Raw genomic sequence first — 19,130 nt, 5'->3', positions numbered from 1 at the left:
CGTATCTACTGCAAGATTGATAAGAGCATTTAATCAAGAGTAGATTATGATTTCATTATTTCTTCTAATATCAAATTATTTCACATTTTGTTTTGAAAATCATTCACGTTCTGTGATGCGAACTTCAAAATCCGAAACTGAAATGAATATCTTAAGATTAGATCAAATTTGATCCCAACGGCAAGCCAACGATTGTTAAAAAAGACAGAACAGAATGCAACCGAGAAAGTATCGCAGTGGCGAGTTTGTTTGAAGATGAAAGTTCAGTGAAAGTTCAAGTGAAATTTATTAATAAATTTTTTGTACTGAAAATTCGCAGAACTAAATTGTTCATCTTGAACGATAAATAGTACATTACTAAAGCAAACAAACAATAATGATCAAACATGTGTTATACAAACAACATAAAAATGAATCAACATTATCCATGCGCCTTCATCTCGATTTTATGAAAACAAAAATGAAACTCAAGCAAAAGTTGGACAAAAACGAGTCTGAAAGAGTTCTAAAACAACACCTTTCATTGTTTAATCTCCATTAATGTACACTAATCAATATGCAAGGTAAAAATCTAAGCTTAAACACTCTAATTTTGTACTGAAACAAAACCCAAAAAAGTTGAAAAAGTAATAAACTTTTCATAGGATATCAACAATATCATTAGAATACAAGAAAAGTTCTGATTTTGGGTCAATCGTTTTTTGAACATTGCATTTAAACAATGAGCAATAGTTTTGCATGAAATCGAAATAAGCAACTTATTGCTTTAGATCAAGTATTTGGCCATAATTCAATTTGAAGTTTACATTCATTCACAATTTAAAGCAATAACTGGTTCAATGTTGTAAATCGTTGCATTCACTTTCCTTTAGCAAAATGTCTTCAGATTTATTCCGTTGAATTTAGGAAAAGGTGAAGTTTTCTGAAGAAATTGTTTCATCGATTGTCCTTTCTACTAAGCCTGTTGAATAGTTGAGCCCATGATTGTCAAGATTTAAATCCAAACCCTGAAAGGATCAACAACACTAAGAATTTCAAGCTTCAAAAATTGAATTATTGTTGATTTACGCCTAAGAATTTTATCCTTTTTTCGTTTACAAAGACAAAATTTCACCTTTAAATTGAAGATAAATCTGTGAATAAAATGTTAAATCATTTTTATGTATTTTCATGGAAATGCGAAAATTGCAGTTGATTCCAATTCCAAATTTTTGTTGACCAAAATTCCAGTTATTCCACTGTTACATTGAAACTGACAATTTTGAGCTTCTTTTTCTTTCTTCACTATCTTTTCTGTCTAAATCTTGCCAAAATATGATCCTTGGATTCTTTCAATTTATTGTCAATAGATTGTCATTATTGTTATCACTATTATGCAGTACATTCCCAGGTTATTATGATATTGAATTCAAGGGAAAGAAAGGTAGTGATAAAGTGTTCATTATAATAGTGGGTTATCATCAAATGGGACTTATGAAGGCATGAAAAATGAAAAGACTTTAGTCAGACAGAAGCAGAGTGACAACCAGAAGATAAGATTAGACAGTAAAGAACGAAAGAGTCAGTAAAAGATAGACAGAAAGTGAGAGTCAAGTATACATTACAGATGAAGATAAATGCACGCAGCCTCATCTTGAAGTCTCCTTGTAATTGTATTCAATTCAGTTGAGTTCAAGTTGCCTTTTTTTCTCATACAAGAAAGGTTTCTCTTTTCAGTTGAGATAAAGTTGAGCTGAGAAAGTCTCAGACTCATTCAGTGAAGGATCAACAACAAAAAAAAGAAAACTAAACAGTGAAGAAAAATATCTATTTTTTCCGATTTTTCCCTTCTTATCAATACCTTTTACCAAATAATAATCGTCATCATCAAGTCTTCCCTTTTTAAACTTTCAATTTCCATTGAATAACCATGAATTTTTACATGAGCTAATTTAGAAAACTAAAATCCTTTAAGATGACTTTTTGAATGCCATGAAAGCAGCTAAAGAAGAAGAAGAAGAAGCAGAAGAAGATAAAAAGAAAGAAAGAAAAAGAAGACAAAAAAATTGTTGTCACATTACAAGTCATGGTTTACCCTCAACAAGAGACAAAATTGTAACCTAAAGGGTTCGACCTTCTGCATCAAAATTGGGTTCGTCAAAGGCCTGATCAATGGTGAAGTTAAAGTCGAAGCTGAAGACTTGATGAAATTTATGCAAACTTGAAGCAAAGTCAACCAAGCAAAAGTTATTAAAATTTTGTGATTCCAATTGTGATTTAAATTGTGATTAATATTTATTGAAACCATTAACCATTGCAATAAAGTGGACGACACTAATGAGATCAAGATGGAGAAATCATTGGATTGTGATGAACAACAGTTGAAAAAGATTGTTGATAATTATCTTACGGATAATCCTGATTACATCAAATGTTGGCTAGCAAATAATGTTAACCTGGATCAAATTGGACCTTGGATTGAATCATTGAAACAGATGACAACAAAGTCTGACCAAATTGAACAGGAAAAGACTAAAGTTAAAGAAAAGGTTTACCATGAGAAACAAGACTCATTGTCATGTTTACCTTGTTCATCAACAAACTCAATGAAAACTGAATCACATCAAGCATCTTTACCATCTTCCCCATCATCATCATCATCATTATCTAAATTACAAAAGCAGCAATTACATGAAAGTTTGTTTCAAGGAAAAGGTGAAAATGAGGAAATCTCTTCAATTAGTGGAGATGAAAATGTTACCAAGTTGCCGGTTAAAGATGAAGATGATAGTTTACTTGCTGAATCTTACATTGAAATGAGTAAACATGGACGCAACTCAGTTACATCAGAATTGTTTCAAGACATTCTTGAAGGAACCCGAAAATCCCATCGACCCAGTCTAAATATAAGTGAAGGTAAGTAAAGTTATTGACTGTAAAACAGTAAATCAATGAAATGAAAGAAAAGAAGAAAAAAATGATTTTCTTCAAGACTTGAAACCAACAACAATGGAATCAATCAATTACATGATTGATTAACTTTAAACGATAGCCAATCAATTAGAAATGATGAATTTTGGTTTCAATCAAAGCTAAAAATAAAATTAATTTCAATTTTCAATCGCAAAAGAAGAAATGATAAAATGGCGAAAAAAAGTGAAAAACAAAACATAAGCTCACCAAACATGTGAAAACCTTCAGAGATGTTTTTAAGCTTTCAGTGATTATTTTTTATTTTTAGTATCACCATTTCATCATCATCATCATCATCTTCATCACCATCATCATGCATGATGTTGACTGTTCTTGTGGAAGGAAAAATCGGCGAAAGAAAGATTAGACAGAAAGGAAAAGATAAGAAACCAAAAACATTGTGATTAGTCAAGTAAATAGTTTTTCCCCTGATTTTCCTTTTACTTCATCTTTGCAAGATTATCATTGATATAACTGAACATCACATAATCAGTTGAAAGTTGAATAACAAAACAAAAAGGCTAAAGATGAAAATCGAAAGAACTTTTTTCTTCTCCATTTTACTGTTCATTTCAATGTTCAACTCTTTTCTTTCTTTTCCCTCTTCATCACTCCAACCATTGAAGATTAAGACATTCAACTTGTATAAAAACGTTATTTCATTTCACAAATCATTACTCAAGGTTATCATCTGTCAACCAGAATAATGATAACAATAATAATTTCCAGTGTTGATGATACAACTGAATAGTCTTTTTTGTGTTTCGCTCTTTGGAAGCAATGGAAAAGTGTAAAAAGAGAAAGCTTTTGCTCTGTAAACATTTTCCAAAATTCTGGTTTATCTCCATCACTCTCACCATCAACATCATCATAATCATCATCAGTCTACTTGTAATCAACTAAACTGGTGAAAGATTAAACTGCAATATTCGAGTTTATCAAGTGTCAGTTTCAACTGATTATCTTTTCTCTTTGATTGATTGATATTCACTCATTCAATTGAAACCATTTCAACTTTTCTGTTCCGTTTAATGAGACATTTGCTAATTTGTTATTTTGTATTTCAATTGATTTAATTTGCCATTCATTTGCATTTCAATTTTTTCCTCTTTTCACTCTTTTCTTTACCAAATTAACTGTAAATCAACTTTTTCATTCTTTCCTTTTTCCATTGAACCTTTTGTTTTTCAATTTCCTGAGCAACTTTATTTACCAAAATTTTGCTTCATCTTGCAATGCTTCAAAGGCATAACAATTAAACAATCATTTAAATGGTTGATTCATTGTCTGCAATCAATGAATCGTTAGCAACGAACAACGAAAATAGAGAAAAAATTTTTGATGCTTTTCCTTTCTTATAAAGTTCTTTGTTTCCAAGGCTTCAATCTAAATTGACTTTGGTAAATGGATTAAACTTGATAAAGTAATTAACTTTTGTGGATAAAAGTCTGAACAAAATGTATTGAGTTTCAGTTTCGAAGTGAAATGTTTCATCTTGACTTAACCATGAACACAAAACTGTGCAAACTGATATATTACTCTTTGGGATTTGCCATATTTTTGGGTGAAAATGTTGCACATTGAGAGAAGGAAAAATTGAAGGTTTGTTCAATGATTAAAAGAAAACATTGAACGTTAAAAGATCGAGGCAAATGAAGGGTTGAATCTGAATGTAACTATTCATGGTGTGCAAAGGATAAGGTTAATGAGCTAATTCATGTGGAAATCAGCTTAACTAGGTTTTTGTATCTTTTAATTAGATAATCTTGCTCATCAAGAGCCCGGTTAATGTATGGGAGGCTTTGAGCTAAATTGTAAAAATAGACTTCGAAATGAGGTTTGATTTCAACGTTTAATTACATTAGCATATTATAATAGTTTAGCAACGTTAACAATTCGCTTGGGCAATTAAAAAAGTATTGCTAATTTCACTCACATTTGTGTCTCTCATTGGAATTGCAAAAAGTAATGAAAGGACAAAGAAAAAGTAAATCAATTTCAAAAATCTTTGGCTTATTTAACTGACTGATTTGTCCGTCACTTGTCAAATTTCAAAAAAACTCAATGAACGACTTTCATTGTTTTAATTTTGTGCATAACTTTTAGAGTTATTGATTTGTTTAAATAAGTCAAGAATAAATTCATCAATTATCTTGCAATGTTTCTCAAATTCTTAGAGGATTTCCTTTGCTATTCAACAAGCGGGGTCACCGATCATGACTGATCGTTAAGCTCTATTTACTGAGTAGACTACAATCAATCCACATTAGAAAGACACAAATTAATGAAGAAACGATCATTCGAATGAGAAAAGCAAAAAAATCTTTAAATCTTGTCGAATCGAAAAGATTTATTTTGCAATGAGAAAAAGCTTTTCGTAGGAATGCATGGCAAAAGTTTCTATTTTTAAGAGCTCAAACTTTATGAGTTCGTAGGGGCATAAAAAATGAGATCATTTGTTCAGTTAATAAATTTCTCTGGTCGACAATTTTCGAGAAATTGAGTTCAAAGTTGAAACGTCAACCTTCTCTAGCATAGTTGTGCTCTCAAATCAGCACAGGCCCATTATATGCACACTGACTGATCGAGCAAGGTAGATGAGCTTTTCATTAGGCTTGAGACTGTTCCATGAAATTGGACTCCAAAGTCTGATTCGTAAAGTTGAATTCAGCCGAATCGCAAGTCTAAAAAGTCGTAGAACAATGAAATCTGATTATATTTTCTTTTGAATATTTTTGTTGAAAATAATCATAAATATGCAAAGACCGATATTTCATTTTGCATAACATTCAATTATTTTGTTCATGAATTTGTCTCTTCCATTTCCTGGTTTTACATCTTTTTAAAACGCTATCCTGTGGAGCATTAGAATTAGCACAAAAAAGCAAAATTCAATATTAGCATGATAATGAGAGTGAATTATGCAAACCAACTAATTGATAAACAATAGAGTTAGCATTCAGTTAATCATGCGATTAAATAGAAATGATGATTTAAATAAAAAAGGACACCACAAATTACCATGAAAAGATGAAAGGAGAAAGAAAACAAACATTATTACATTCCATTAAAGTCTAACTTTTGATAGTTTTTATCAACTTTTGTAAAATTGTTCAATCAATTTCACTGATGTTCAACCATTATCACCTCATGTTGAGTTACCAGAAAAAAGAAGGAAACGAAAAGATTTGCAATCGATTCTGGTTTACTGGTTAGTCTGACAACAAATTTTGATAACAAAATTCCATGATAATAGGAACCAAGAAAAAGTCTCTCGAGGTTACCAAATGGAGGTACATTTATAGCTTACTTTTATGAGGGTAACATGAGTTTCGGACAGATTGTTGAACAAGGAATGAAGATGAAGCAAAATGCAAGTTACATTAAAACTGAAACAATTCCCACTGGGAGTGGAAATGGTTTTCTCCAGAAATTCTGTCTCATCCTATTCTGAACAGCTCTTCATGACTTTATCTTTCCTTATTATCATCATTCCGCCATTCTTATCATTTATATCTTCACTTGGCTTCCATTATGTTATTTACACTCCCAGTTATATTCTCATTATTATCATTATTCGTGCTTTTCTTTGTTGGCAATCATTTTTGTCATTCTCATATTTTCCTTCCCTTTCTTCATACACCACTCGACTGTACATTAAATTTCATTTCATGAGAAGAAGAAAAAATGTTGAAATCACTTGAAATGCTAATCAGTTTCATGAGATTATAATCTCAGTTTTCAGTACTTTTTTTGTTCAACTTTGAATATTTTATTTTTTCGCCTTTTCTATGCATTTCAAGGAGAATCAATTTTTCCATTGATAATGAAATTTATCTTCTTTTATTCATCTTGTTGAATGCATTGTTTGAAGGATGGAAACTTTATTCTGATGAGAATTCAATTTATCATTAAACTTTTTCTTCTCTACTCTTTGGTTATCGAGTTAACCGTAAATTAATGTTGACTTTTTTGCTCATTTTCACTTTTCTTTCTTTCCTTCTTCTAGCTGATCAATTATCTCGCAATGAATTACGTGAACAGCTGAGAAATTTATCGGAAGAAGATTTATTAATGGAATTGATTCGTGACATTTCAAATGAATTGGACATCAATACACTTTGCCACAAAATTTTAGTCAATGTTTGCATTCTCATCAATTCTGATCGAGGCAGTCTATTCTTGGCCCGAGGAAGCCGCGAGAAACGTTATCTTGTGCCAAAACTTTTCGATGTAACTCCAAGTTCAATACTAGAAGATGCTCTTCAAGCAGCCGAACAGTATTCAAAGATATCACCCATTCCTTTTGGTCTCGGAATCGCAGGTTATGTGGCTCAACACAAGACCTTTATCAACCTTAAAAACGCATATGAGGTAAGCGAGTCAAGAAACGAAATCGCAACGAAATTTCAAGCTAAAACTATTTTCTTCGATAAAACTCGCCGATAGCTTCATCGAGTTCTTGGGAAGATATTCATTTATATTAAATTCTGTGAATGAAGAAAAGCATAATGTAATAACTGATATTGATTGCAGAGATAGAATGCAGTTTAATTACGTTGATATTTCATATAAAGAGTTTCATCTAATAAAACAGAGTTAATTGATAATGGCTCATTCAGAATGCGCAGACAATATTCATTACATTATTCACTAATTCAACTCTTATGATAATAAATAAACTCGACCTTTAACCTTTAACATTTTATTGTTATTAATAAATTCCACGTCAATATCTCATAACATTTTGTTTCATTAAACATGAAATTCATCCCAGCAATTATAATTATTATTCACTCCCAGTCAAATTTGTAATAATATTGTCAGCTATATTTTGTCTCACCAGGAAAAAGCTAATGAGAAAAAAGGACAAAAACAACTTGCAAATACAAGCATGATAAAGTTGATTTCACTCTGAAATGAAAACATTATCCAAACAGGGAATGATAAATTTGACGTAATAAGGATGCAACTCGATTGACTTTTTGTCTTTATGCTTTAGCCTCGAACCTTGCTATCTATTTTAGTTTAACATTTTCCTCAGGCAATTTTGTCTCTTGATTTATCTATCAAACTAGTTTAAATTGTTTCTATTTGAAACTTCGATGAAAAATGAGAAAACTGAGAATTCCATTTTTAACGAAAAAAAATTGCAACGAAATTTTTGTTACGTATCGCTAACGACCCTTTTATTAGCCAATTATTAAGCTTTAATTGTGGCAATAAAGATACACAAGATAGCATTCAAAGACAAGATACATTAAATGATGTAAATTAATGTAGATTCCAGGCAAAGAATAATTTTGTTGGTTATTTTTATTGATGAAACCATCAAGACTGGGAGTGAAAAGTTATTACATTTACACATTTACTGTGGATGTTGAAATGAAATTTAGTCTTTTTGTTAGATTCAAAGAACCATGAAAACGAAGAGAAAATGTAATTCTACAAAATTGTTTAAAGAAATGCGTAAAACTATTTGACTTTGACTATTTATCTTTTTCTCTTCACTCCCAGTATTTACATTAACATTATTATAAGAGTAGCATTCCCTTGTCGTTGAACAAAACTATAGTCTTTTCCTTCTGACAATGAAAATAAAAGACAATTTCAATCAATTTGATTGCTACAAAATTTTTCCTGCAAAACTATTCCTTAACTGGGAGTGAAAATTATTTGTCTTTTTTCATCAACATTTTGCCAAAGTCCATTTAAAATCATTGGGAGGAAACGAGTAAATTGCAGCTTTGATTGTCTCTAGTCAAAGGCTTGCATAATTTACTGTTCATTTCCAGTTCAACTTCCAACTTTTTTTTTCTGGGTTCGTTGGATTCCAAGCCTGCAGAATTGAAATTATCTGCTCATTATTAGAACTTTTCCTTTGTCTTTCCAATTACCCTTTTCATTCTTTTGAAACTCTTTGATTATCCTTTGTTCTGGACAACTGAAATGTTCTCTTAAATTCTGTTGAACATTATTATTATCGAATCAATATTAGTGACATTTTCATTAGTTAACAAGGAATTGGTGAGACACACAAAAGAAGCTTGGAAATGAAAGTTTGAAGTAAAGCAAAATGTCATATTCAACCTTATTTTGTTGAACAAAATTCTTATCCAATTTTTTCTTTTCCTTTTCTTTTTGTTTCGTTCAACCACAATCATGATGATCATCTTTTCTTCCAGAATCATTACATTTACAGAATCTAAATGCTCATTAATTTTACTCGATAAATCTTTTTGTCGAGGAATTTATCCAATCAAATTGATTTTCTGAAAACTCATTTCTCATTTCATTATCAACGTCAAACTTAATAATTATATTCATCAGAGAGTTTTAATGGAACTGAAAAGAGTAATGATATTGAAAGTAATGATGTGATAAAAAGAAGAATGAATTTCAATTTACGTCAAAAATTTTGACTTCAATCAATTAATGAGTTTATGTTTTTACACTCAACAGCAATCACATCAGGTGCATGCAAGTGTTCAGTTGGACAATGAAGTTTACTTCACTAAACCAATAAACATTTGGTCGAGTTTAATCAATGTTTACATGAATTTGTCATGCAACCAATTGAGCGATCGTAAAACCTTTCCATGCAATCATTCATAATTATTCAACATTGGTTAAATTAAATGAACAAAACTGTCATTTCAATGTTCATTAAAATCAAATCAGTGATTTTCTGAAGTATCGAAATTCATCAAAGAACTTTTCTCCAACTTGAACTAGCAAAACGATGGAAATCAACTTATAATGCTAATCTGTAGAAGTATTTGCATGAACAAGATTCTGTAAAATTGAAAACAATTAATCAAATTACCTTTTTTGTTATCAGAATGGAAAAGATTTGGAAAGTTCTTTTGTTGAACAGAAATATTCCAAGCTCATCATTTTGCTAATTTTTCATTTTCAACTTGTCCGTTAGTAACTCATTGGAAGTTTGATTAAAGCTGATGAAATTCAAGAAAAATTTTCTTTTCTTTTTTCGTTGCTTCAAGTTCAAGTCAATTAGTTTCGATTATAACACAGTTTTGATTAATGAGAAAACTTTTGATGGGTTTTGTTCCTTTAGTTTGTTGGTTTTCAATTTGACATTCAAGTCATTTTATGCACAAATAATGTTGTAAAGCTTGTAATAATCTTGTATCCAAAGCATAAAAGAATCAAATTCAACATGGAACATTTCATGACAAAGATTGGATTTTTATCACGATCGAGTCTGTCTAAGTGAATAAAATTAATCTGTAGCAATAAAAACTAAAGTAAAAAAGGTTGACAAGGATGAATTGGAAGGAAAGTTTATCCGAAAAGTTACATTTTTCGATCTCGACTTGTATTCAAATGTTTTTCTTTCTTTTTTCAATTTCGATTGCTCAAAAAATTGAAGGTTGAAGGAAACAAGTTTCACCGAGAAAAGAACAACATGAAAATCTTTTTCAATTTTCATGATTACCATTTATTAACCTCATGGGACAAAATTTTATTACACGATTTTGTTGTACATTTTGGTTGAAACGGTTGAGTAAACATGGCGGAGGAAGAAAATAAAGAATCAATTTTAATTAACTTTTACTCTCGTCACCATCAGGCAGAGTCTCATGTTAATCTGATTGTTTCAATATCATCAAATTTACCAGAATCTTAAGTAGATTACATTTGCTACTTTCAATCAACTTGAGAAGAAACGAAAGGCTGAAAATAACAAAAGATTTACATTTTTCATGGATTCAACTCATTACCTAATGCTTTCCAAAATTGACTTTGATCAATGAGTTTCTGCAATAATGCAAGCCAAAAAGCTCTACAGGTTAAAATTCATTGTCAATCGAGTTGGTGCAATGATCAGGCTCTGTAGATTTGGTCTGTTCGATGTTAAATTTCAGAGTCTCAGAGAATTTCAATTTTCCAAGGAAAATTTTGTGTAGAGTTCAGTTTATGAAGAATTTTATTTGAATGAAAAATAGAAAAAATATTCTTCTGAAACATTTATTGTCAACTGCGTTAAAAGGTCCTTTGAGTAGTCGTTGAGTGTGTTAATCTATTCATTATATTCTTCGTGACGTTATGTTCAGTTATATCCCAACTGGGCTTTACATTTTTTCACTTGCACTTTCGTCATTTCTCTTATGTTCTACAGAACTTGACCTTAATTCGACCCTAAAAGATAAGTAAATGAGCTACAGCCTCTAAGGTTCTAGGTGATCAATATCATTCTCTTGGCTTGAATTGCTTGAAGTGCTTCGACTATGAAAAATATGAAGTATGCTTATTAAGTTAGGAATAACATTTGTTTTTTTTGTTTTTTGGTGTAATGTTTCAGCCATTTTCAGTTCATTAAAATGGTCCGATCAGATTTAAAATTGCAATAGAAATTGAGGTAAAATTACATGAGAAATGTTTTTCTCTGATTTCTTCCCATTTATCACAGAATTTCCAGAATCAAATCGTTAGGTAACTTTCATTGTAAGGGCTCATCTAAGCCATCTTATGCAAGATCCTTTTACATTTCTAGTTCATTTTGTGGTGTCTTGAAATGTATTGACTTGAATTTATTTAGAGTTTTTGTTTGCATTTTGCTTGGCGAAATTGAGCTATTAAAACATTTACTTTTCTAGTCTTGAGGTATCAAATTCAAGTTGGTAAAAATGTTTCACTTTGTTGTTCCATTTTTGTTTATCGATTGACGTGAAATGAATGTTAAATGAGCAAAACTTTGATGAGAATGAAGTATACAATTTTGCAGGGAAAAACTACAAGAGAGAAAATATTTTTTCTCTTTTCTAATCTGATCAGAATTCAGAATTTGTTTCTGCCAATATCACATCAATTGTAGAGGGAAAAATTGTATTTTCATTTGTACCATGAAAGAATTGAGAAGGAAGTTATATCAACATAACATGAATGAGAAGGAAAAAAGTAAAAAATTATTCAACTGTTCTTTGTGTTCATGAATCATGATGCAAAAAGAGAAATGGAACAAACAAAATGGGATGAAAGAGTTCAATATTTTTTGTAGATTTCATGTGAATTTTGTTGAAGAAAATCTTTTTTCAGAACAAAAAATTTGTTCACTTTTTTGCAATGTTGTTATTTCGTTGCTTTTTTGCTCAAAAAAAGATGATTCAAACAATTGTCAACTTGTGAAAATGAAAACCTTTCCTCAATATCCAGGATCATCGATTCAATAAAGAGGTTGACTCTGTTACTGGCTATCGAACCAAATCAATCCTTTGTTTGCCCATTCTCAATGGACGTGGAGATGTAATTGGAGTCGCACAATGTATCAATAAGTTGCCCGATGGATCAGGTTTCAGTCAACAGGACGTTGAGGTAATGTGATTAGTCAATGGTGACATTTCATTGTTTAGCTTTTAAAGTCAAATAAAGATGTTTGGACAAACTTCGAGATGAGAAATCGTTGCCACTTTCCTTCCTTTTTGCATGGCAAGAATATCATTTCAATAAATGAAAGTCTACTCTTTAACAGGCAAAAATTTAGCTAAAAGTTCCAGCTCAATGGTTAATGCAAAAGTAAAACCAGCTCAAGAAAATCTTGTTATAAAAGTCCAAACAAAATAGTAACTTTGATCTAGCTGTACCGAGTTATTCTCCAAGCTCAACTCTTTGTTACGAATTTTCAATCAAAATTTCTTTTGCGTTTTTTTGTATTGTTACATCGTAAAACTTGTTTGTAAGGTTAACCATTAGCGTTTAAAACGATCACCTCTCGATTTCAAAACTGGCAACATTGCGAATTGATATCGATAGGGCTAATTCAAGTTTCATGTTTTCTAGAATTTCCATAGAGTCCGAAATTTATTAAAGAAACTTGCAAAGTTCTTCTAAGCAAAAGATGTCCGCAAATTAGATTTTCTTATTAAGCATAAAAGTTCATGATATTACAGTAATACTCAGTATGTCAAAGTGAAAAGCACTTAATTTGATTAAACCGTTGAACTTATTGCTTATAACCATTTAGAACTATTTTACAACATAAAAATCGAACAGAAAAACGTAAAAGCTGAAAATTGTACTCATTGTTGCTCTGCTTCAAGTCTTTACCAAAATAATCTGAAAATCTGTTTGTTATTGCTGCTGAAAAGTAAACTGAATTTTGATTATTTTTCTATTTCATTGCAGGATTTTAAAAAATATTTAACCTTTTGTGGCATTGGAATTCAAAATGCTCAATTGTTTGAACTGTCAGTTCAGGAGTACAAACGTAATCAGGTAAGGAATTGGGTTGAATTCATCAATAAAATCATCCGAGCATCACATTTGTTTTCCTTATATTTTGTTACAGTTGCTGTTAAGTTTAGCTCGATCTATTTTTGAGGAAAACTCAAGTCTTGAAACTTTGATAAATAAAATAATGATCCAAGCTCAAGGTTTACTTCCATGTGAAAGGTCGAGAGTTTACCTGATCGACATAGACTCTCAAGATGAAAAGGTAAGAAATCGTTTTTAACCTTTCAATCTCATTAATCTATTCAATCATTTTGTTTCTTCCAACAGAATCAAAATTTTAGTTCAATATTTGAATCGCAATCTGGAGATGAAAATGCAACCAAGTTAATGTAATTAAATTACCCTTTAATCAGAATTTGATTTTTTCATTAAACATTTTTCTTTCTTCTTTTCCATTGAAAGGTACAATGAAACCAACAATTCATTTCGTAGTCATGACATTTACGGAAAACTTGCACACAATGTTTTACTTTCTGGACAGGTAAGTCGAAATTTTGAGCACTTTTTGTTCTCATTTACTTTGTCTCTTTGTTACGAATTCCATGAAGAAAAATATCCATCTGGATATCAAATATTTTTCAAAAGATATTTCAATCAGTAAAGGTATCCAAATGTTTACTTATTCATTGATTTCGTCAGGAAATGTTAAGGTTCAACAGATAATTGTGTCTCTATTCTTGTTGTAATGTTTAGCATTTCATTTTGATATTTATAATATAAATCAAGTAAAAAGAGAATATTGATATTCGAGTTTGACTGGAATTTTCAATTTCCATTATTTCCATTCAGTCGCAAAGATTCAGATAATGTTGATAATAGAGAGTGGAAAAGGAAGCAAACTAAAGTAAAGGAATCGGAAAAGTCATATTTTGTTATTCAATTGATTTCTGTTTCAATTTTTTCTGCTCTCATTTTTTATATTTTTATTCTGAATTGTGCAAATTTTTGTGCCAGTCTATTGAGTGAATAGCTTTCAAATAACAGTTAAAATAATGAAATCTTATTTACATTTTAGACTTCAAATCGTAATTGCATCAAAAACTGTGATGATTACATGGAAATTGATTCATTGGATGGTGCTTTCATCACCCAGGTATGTATTTATACCTCAAGGATATGAAACAAACTAGTGAACTCTCTCCATGAAATTAAACTTTGTAATAAAATATGAAGAGGCAAAAAATGAAGGAAGAATAAAAATTGAGATTCTTTGACTTGGATTGCATTTGGAGGTCCAATAATGCGATACATTGTGAAGTTTTAGTCAATGGATTTCACTTCCAAATGCTTATTTCTCAGTAAATCGATTCTTAAGCTCATTCGTCAATAAAAGCGCAGCTTTGTATAGCAAAATTGGGGCAAGAGCCGCATGACCGTTCAATACCGAATAAATTCCTTCAACGGTCAGGGTTGTTGATCAAGCTCAGCGTTGTAAATGTTTTGCTTCCAAGCTGCGTCCAAGCTTTTGCTTATTCATTTTAAAGAACATTTGTCTCATATTGATGAAAAATATGGAGAAAATGATAATCTTTTATGACAAATGAAACTAATTTTTCGTCAATCCCAAGATTAATTTTCTAACAATTTTTTGTTTTTTCCATTCCATTTGTCGAGCAGCAATTTAGAGGAGCCAAATCAATACTATCAATTCCAATATTAAACTGCAATGGAATCGTGATTGGAGTCGCCCAAATGATTAACAAAACCAACGGCGATTTATTTAGTGATGTAGACATTTCCACTTTAGAGGTTTGTTACAAAGCCTTTATGGCTAAACAAGATTTAATCAATAACTAATCCTCTAATCCGAACAACTTGCTCGGAATTTTAATCAATTTCTATCAGGCTTTCTCGATATTTTGTGGCCTGGGAATTCACAAGACTCAAATGTATGAAAAGGCAGTCAAATTGATGGCCAAACAAAAAGTTGCTCTTGAAGTGCTATCCTACCATGCATCATCGACAATTGAAGAAGCGGCCAATTTGATTGTAAGTCAAAGTGGCCTTTACATCTCTTTTCATTCTCGTAACTGTTATTTTTCATTTGATACAACTGCACCCTTTGTTGTCCAATTTCTTAAATTGAATCAAATTTTCGTTTTCCCTTCTCTCATGATGTCTTAAATCATCAGGACATGAAAGTTGAAAGTGTTGAATATTATGGATTAATGAGCTTTGATTTTAATGATTTTAATTTATCTGAAATGGACACTTGCCTGGCAACACTTAGAATATTCATGGAACTCACTTTGATTAATCGTTTTCACATTCCATACAAGGTAAACCTTTCAATGAGATCTTCTTGCGTCCATTTTAACCTCGATTAATCTGCCAATTTTAGGTACTTTGTCGTTGGCTGTTGAGTGTTAAGAAAAATTACCGTCCAGTTATTTACCACAATTGGAGGCATTCATTCAATGTGACACAAACCATGTTTGCCATTTTAACGGTAAGAATTATTTACCTTTTTCAATTCAACAAAGTTGCTTACGATTGTTTGCTGCTTTATATGCAGATTGGAGGAATGACCAAGATCATGAGTGAACTTGATAGTTTAGCACTGATTGTTGCCTGTTTATGCCATGACTTAGATCATCGAGGAACCAACAACTCATTTCAATCAAAGTAAACATTTTCATCTTTTTACTTGTTAACTCTAATAAACTAATTTAAATTACATTCTTAATCATTACCTAGAATTGACTCTCCATTGGCAACTTTATACAGCACATCAACGATGGAGCATCATCACTTTGATCAGTGTATAATGATACTTAATAGTGAGGTAAGAAGATTGAAGGTTACTGTTGACGGAAGAAAAATTTTGACTCATTTTCTCTCTTTTTTGAAGGGTAATAACATTTTACAAGAGTTGTCACCTGAAGAGTACAAGTCAGTGATAAACATGATTGAATCTTGCATCTTGTCAACAGATTTGGCTCAATATTTCAAGTAAGATTAACTTTGTTACATTGACTTATAAAACTTGAAATGTGACGACTTTAAACTAATCTTTTGTCATTAAAACAGTAAGAGAAGTAAATTTCAAGAGTTGATTTCCAGTGGCAACACTGACTGGACTGGAAGCAATAAAATGATACTTGCAGGTATGCTTATGACGGCATGTGATGTATCAGCTATATGCAAACCTTGGTCAATACAAAAGCGAATAGCTCAACTCGTTGCTGATGAATTTTTTCAACAAGGCGACTTGGAAAAGACTCAACTCAACTCACAACCTGTACCGATGATGGACAGGGATAGACAACATGAGTTTCCAGTTATGCAAGTAACATTCATCGATACAATTTGTCTTCCTATTTATCAGGTTTGCTAATTTAAATTCCAATAATTTTCAACAGATTATAACTGATTTCATGTTCTTTTCTTTTCATCTAAATCCGACCTTTTTGCTCAGCTTTTGAGCGACTTTTGGCCCTCCCTGGAACCACTTTATAAAGGATGTTTAGATAATCGTTCAAAATGGATGGATATTCAATCGTCTAATGATTTGGATGAGGAAACTTGACAAATTGTCATTGTTTCAAATGGCACCAGTTTCCATTGAGATGACCAAAAAGATATTCTTGTCTCAGAAAATGATAGATTTTTATTGCACCAGATAATGTTAATGTCTTTGTTATACACTTTTTTCTCCAGAATGATAATATTAATTTATCCAATAAACTGTTGAATCTTTGAATTTAATGAATTTTATTTACATTGGATATTCACAAATATCCAGTCTTTTAACTGCTTTGGAAAGGAAAGAAAATTCGTCAATATTTCCAAACAGGTTTTTACTTACACTTCACAAGCTACTCTGAACGCAATTTGCAATCTCCAACTGCTCTATCATTGTACCTTATTTTGACCTTAAAGACCTCTACTTTTCTTAATTTTTGCAAAAATCATTATAAAAGAGAAAACACCTGTTTAGAAAGTGAGGTCAAAATTTTTTTTGCGATATTTCGGAAATTTTCAGAAGCGTACCAATATTTGTAATATAAAGAATTAGAACTTTAATACCGGAGGTGTTTACTGTGATCTACTAAAATTTGAGTCAGTTCTAACCTAATCTTCATAACGAACCGCAAAATGCATTTTACATGCTAATATTTAATATCACCTTCTTTTGCATGAAGATATCAAGTTCATGACTCAACATGGGCTATTATCCTTTCAATCTAAATGTGGAAGCTTTATTAAACAATCCAGCAATTTAGATGCGTAAATAGCTAATAGCCTTGATATGTATATCAACCAGTAGAGTGCACCACCTAACTCGCCTGAAAATTTCAAGTAATATTGCAATAAACTACAAGTAACTTGTGGAATGATTCATTAGCTTAGTTATGGATCAATAGAGGGCAGTAAAATAGAGAAGTTAAAAGTTGGATTTTGTTTCGATAACTGTTTATATCTTGGATAAATCAAAATGTTTAATCTAGATGTAAATTGCTACCATGAACAAATAGTGAACCAATAGTAACCAATAAAGCAGTCAATAGTACGGAAAGACTTATTTCATCAAAATTTTAGTTGGATGAAAGATATGAGACGCTAATTTTTTTATAAAGAAAATCTACAAGTCTTAATACTAAATAGGCTCGTGTAGTATACAAAGTTGATCAGATTCAATCAAAAATGAAATGGACAGGAAAGTTTAGATTAACTCGTTGAATTGAGAGCATCACAAATCAAATTTAAAATACGAGCTTTTGTTAGAACTGAGAGGAAAAAAGATAAACTACCAGATAATGAGAATGCCTTATTTTCACTATTCACTTGACGAATTATTTACATGATTATTCATTTCCGCAAAGCAATCAAGTGCAAGCTAAATTTTTCCGACTGATTTTATTTATCCTTTGTTTTTGATTCACTTTGATTGACTTTGATTCATCCTTGATTTTATTTATTTATATTCCTTCCAATTTTATTTATTCTGATCAATTGAATATTCACGGAAACGGAAATTGTATTATATTTGAAGGTAAGTTTGCATGAATTATACACATTATTGCACATTGCATGATTCGTATCAGATAATTTATTCATCTATCCATTGTTTACACAGATCAAAGTTATGACTCAGGCTAGAAATTGAAAAATCATGAATCAATAGACAGTCTGATCTTTGTATCTTTTTTATTACACAGATGTTTGTAACTCTACTTGTAATCGTGAAACTGCAAAGTTTTGTTCCTCAACACAAAATCCAAATATCAATTATATTAATAAGTTTTCACCTAAAACCTGAATTTATTTCAAGAAAAATTTTTAAATCTTCATATTGTTCGTTGAATAAAATTTCTCGAAAAGCCGGAATCACTCTCCATATTAAGTTTAATGCTGTATAATTTATTCAACCACTAATCAATCTATTTTTTCAGTTGTCCTCACAATTATTTGAGTCAGCATAGTGCAAAAACTGGTAAAGAAACCGTTCAACCAACGTGAACAATTGTCAAATAGAATTAATTATAATATAATGTATAATAGCTATTAAAGGTTCCGTTTCCGAACCAGGGAAAAAGATTCAAAGTATTGAGGACAAGATAACTTTACTTTTTATACTTGCTTTTCGAGTCAACGATTTATCCCTTTTAACTTAAACAAAGCATCATCACTATTTCCATAATCTTTAAATTCATAATTCAACAAGGGATCAAGAATCGAGAGTTCAAGTTTGTTTGTTAAGGTAATTGGCCTAACAAACTTTTCTCTCACCACATATATTGCAAGACTTCAATCCCTTGTATCATGTGACTATTTATTTATGTCAAATTCAAAGCCTCGAAAGTTTTTCATCTTCATGTCGTTTTCTCTCACACTTCATAAGCGACTCTGAACACGATTTTCGATGTCTGCTTCCAAATACTCGATCACTGACCACAAATACCTTATCTTTTACCTGAAGG

At 31.0% G+C, this 19,130-nt stretch overlaps 1 protein-coding gene across 1 annotated transcript; it reads left to right on the top strand.

Moving 5' to 3' along the window:
* The first annotated feature begins 1,678 nt into the window (after window positions 1–1,678).
* LOC107365320 (cGMP-specific 3',5'-cyclic phosphodiesterase-like) lies at window positions 1,679–16,909 on the top strand. Its single transcript, XM_015932805.3, has 17 exons — window positions 1,679–2,895; window positions 6,962–7,326; window positions 12,130–12,288; window positions 13,099–13,188; window positions 13,262–13,408; window positions 13,474–13,535; window positions 13,609–13,687; window positions 14,222–14,299; window positions 14,824–14,955; window positions 15,052–15,195; window positions 15,339–15,485; window positions 15,548–15,655; window positions 15,722–15,831; window positions 15,904–15,991; window positions 16,058–16,158; window positions 16,237–16,534; window positions 16,625–16,909. The coding sequence occupies exons 1-17, from the start codon at window positions 2,328–2,330 to the stop codon at window positions 16,733–16,735; spliced, it is 2,787 nt and encodes a 928-aa protein (XP_015788291.2). The 5' UTR covers window positions 1,679–2,327; the 3' UTR covers window positions 16,736–16,909.
* Window positions 16,910–19,130: the final 2,221 nt, after the last annotated feature.

This window comes from Tetranychus urticae, chromosome 3, assembly GCF_039701765.1.
Source record: "Tetranychus urticae isolate SD_2017Ah chromosome 3, NJAU_TeUrti_SD_1.0, whole genome shotgun sequence".
In the NCBI taxonomy this organism is placed as follows: Eukaryota; Metazoa; Arthropoda; class Arachnida; order Trombidiformes; family Tetranychidae; genus Tetranychus; species Tetranychus urticae.
The sequence above is the reverse complement of the archived record's forward strand: the minus strand, read 5'-3'. Positions and strand labels throughout refer to the sequence as shown.

Excerpts from the sequence above, each read along its gene's own strand:
- LOC107365320 (XM_015932805.3), top strand. The coding sequence starts at position 2,328 with ATGGAGAAATCATTGGATTGTGATGAACAACAGTTGAAAAAGATTGTT. Across the intron at positions 13,536-13,608 it reads GAAAATGCAACCAAGTTAAT|GTACAATGAAACCAACAATT; the intron begins GTAATTAAATTA and ends TTCCATTGAAAG. Across the intron at positions 15,656-15,721 it reads CCATGTTTGCCATTTTAACG|ATTGGAGGAATGACCAAGAT; the intron begins GTAAGAATTATT and ends CTTTATATGCAG.